This window comes from Pterocles gutturalis, unplaced genomic scaffold, assembly GCF_000699245.1.
Source record: "Pterocles gutturalis isolate BGI_N339 unplaced genomic scaffold, ASM69924v1 scaffold17615, whole genome shotgun sequence".
Lineage (NCBI taxonomy): Eukaryota > Metazoa > Chordata > Aves > Pterocliformes > Pteroclidae > Pterocles > Pterocles gutturalis.
The window spans coordinates 876-1318 of record NW_010138587.1 but is presented as its reverse complement, the minus strand read 5'-3'; the positions used below and the strand labels follow the sequence as shown (position 1 = coordinate 1318).

At 62.3% G+C, this 443-nt stretch overlaps 1 protein-coding gene across 1 annotated transcript in view; it reads right to left on the bottom strand.

Annotated features, from left to right (window-relative positions):
- The window catches only part of TRIM63 (tripartite motif containing 63, E3 ubiquitin protein ligase), a gene marked incomplete at both ends in the record, with an annotated part of 1410 nt that extends 1222 nt beyond the window's left edge, over nt 1–188 (bottom strand). The window contains one exon of the mRNA XM_010083053.1: nt 20–188. Coding sequence (XP_010081355.1) covers nt 20–188 — 169 coding nt within the window. The remainder of the gene's footprint in view (nt 1–19) is intronic.
- Between the last annotated feature and the right edge of the window lie 255 nt (nt 189–443).

Below are 443 nucleotides of genomic sequence, written 5' to 3'. Positions count from 1 at the left end.
CCAGCCCCCCGCACGGCACCTTCTGGCCCTGGAAGATGGTTTGCAGGGGGGCCACCTCGCAGTCCTTGTGGGCACCAAAGACTTTGCACATGGAGCAGGTGGGGACCTCGCAGGTGACGCAGTAGATGTTGATGCGCTCGTCCTCGTGCTCCTTGCACATGGGGTGCTCCCCCTTCTTCAGTGGCCTGCTGGAGAGAGCGGCACGGCCACGGGGACGTCCCCGTCAGGGTGACATTGCCATGGGGTGACATCTCCATTGGAGCATCTTCCCCACCATGGTGACATCCCCCTTGCAGCATCGTCCCCACTGTGGTGACATCCCCACCATGGTGATGTCCCCCTTGCAGCATCGTCCCCACTGCAGTGACATCCCCACCACGGTGACGTCCCTCTTGCAACATCATTCCCACTGTGGTGACATCCCCACCATGGTGACCTCCCCC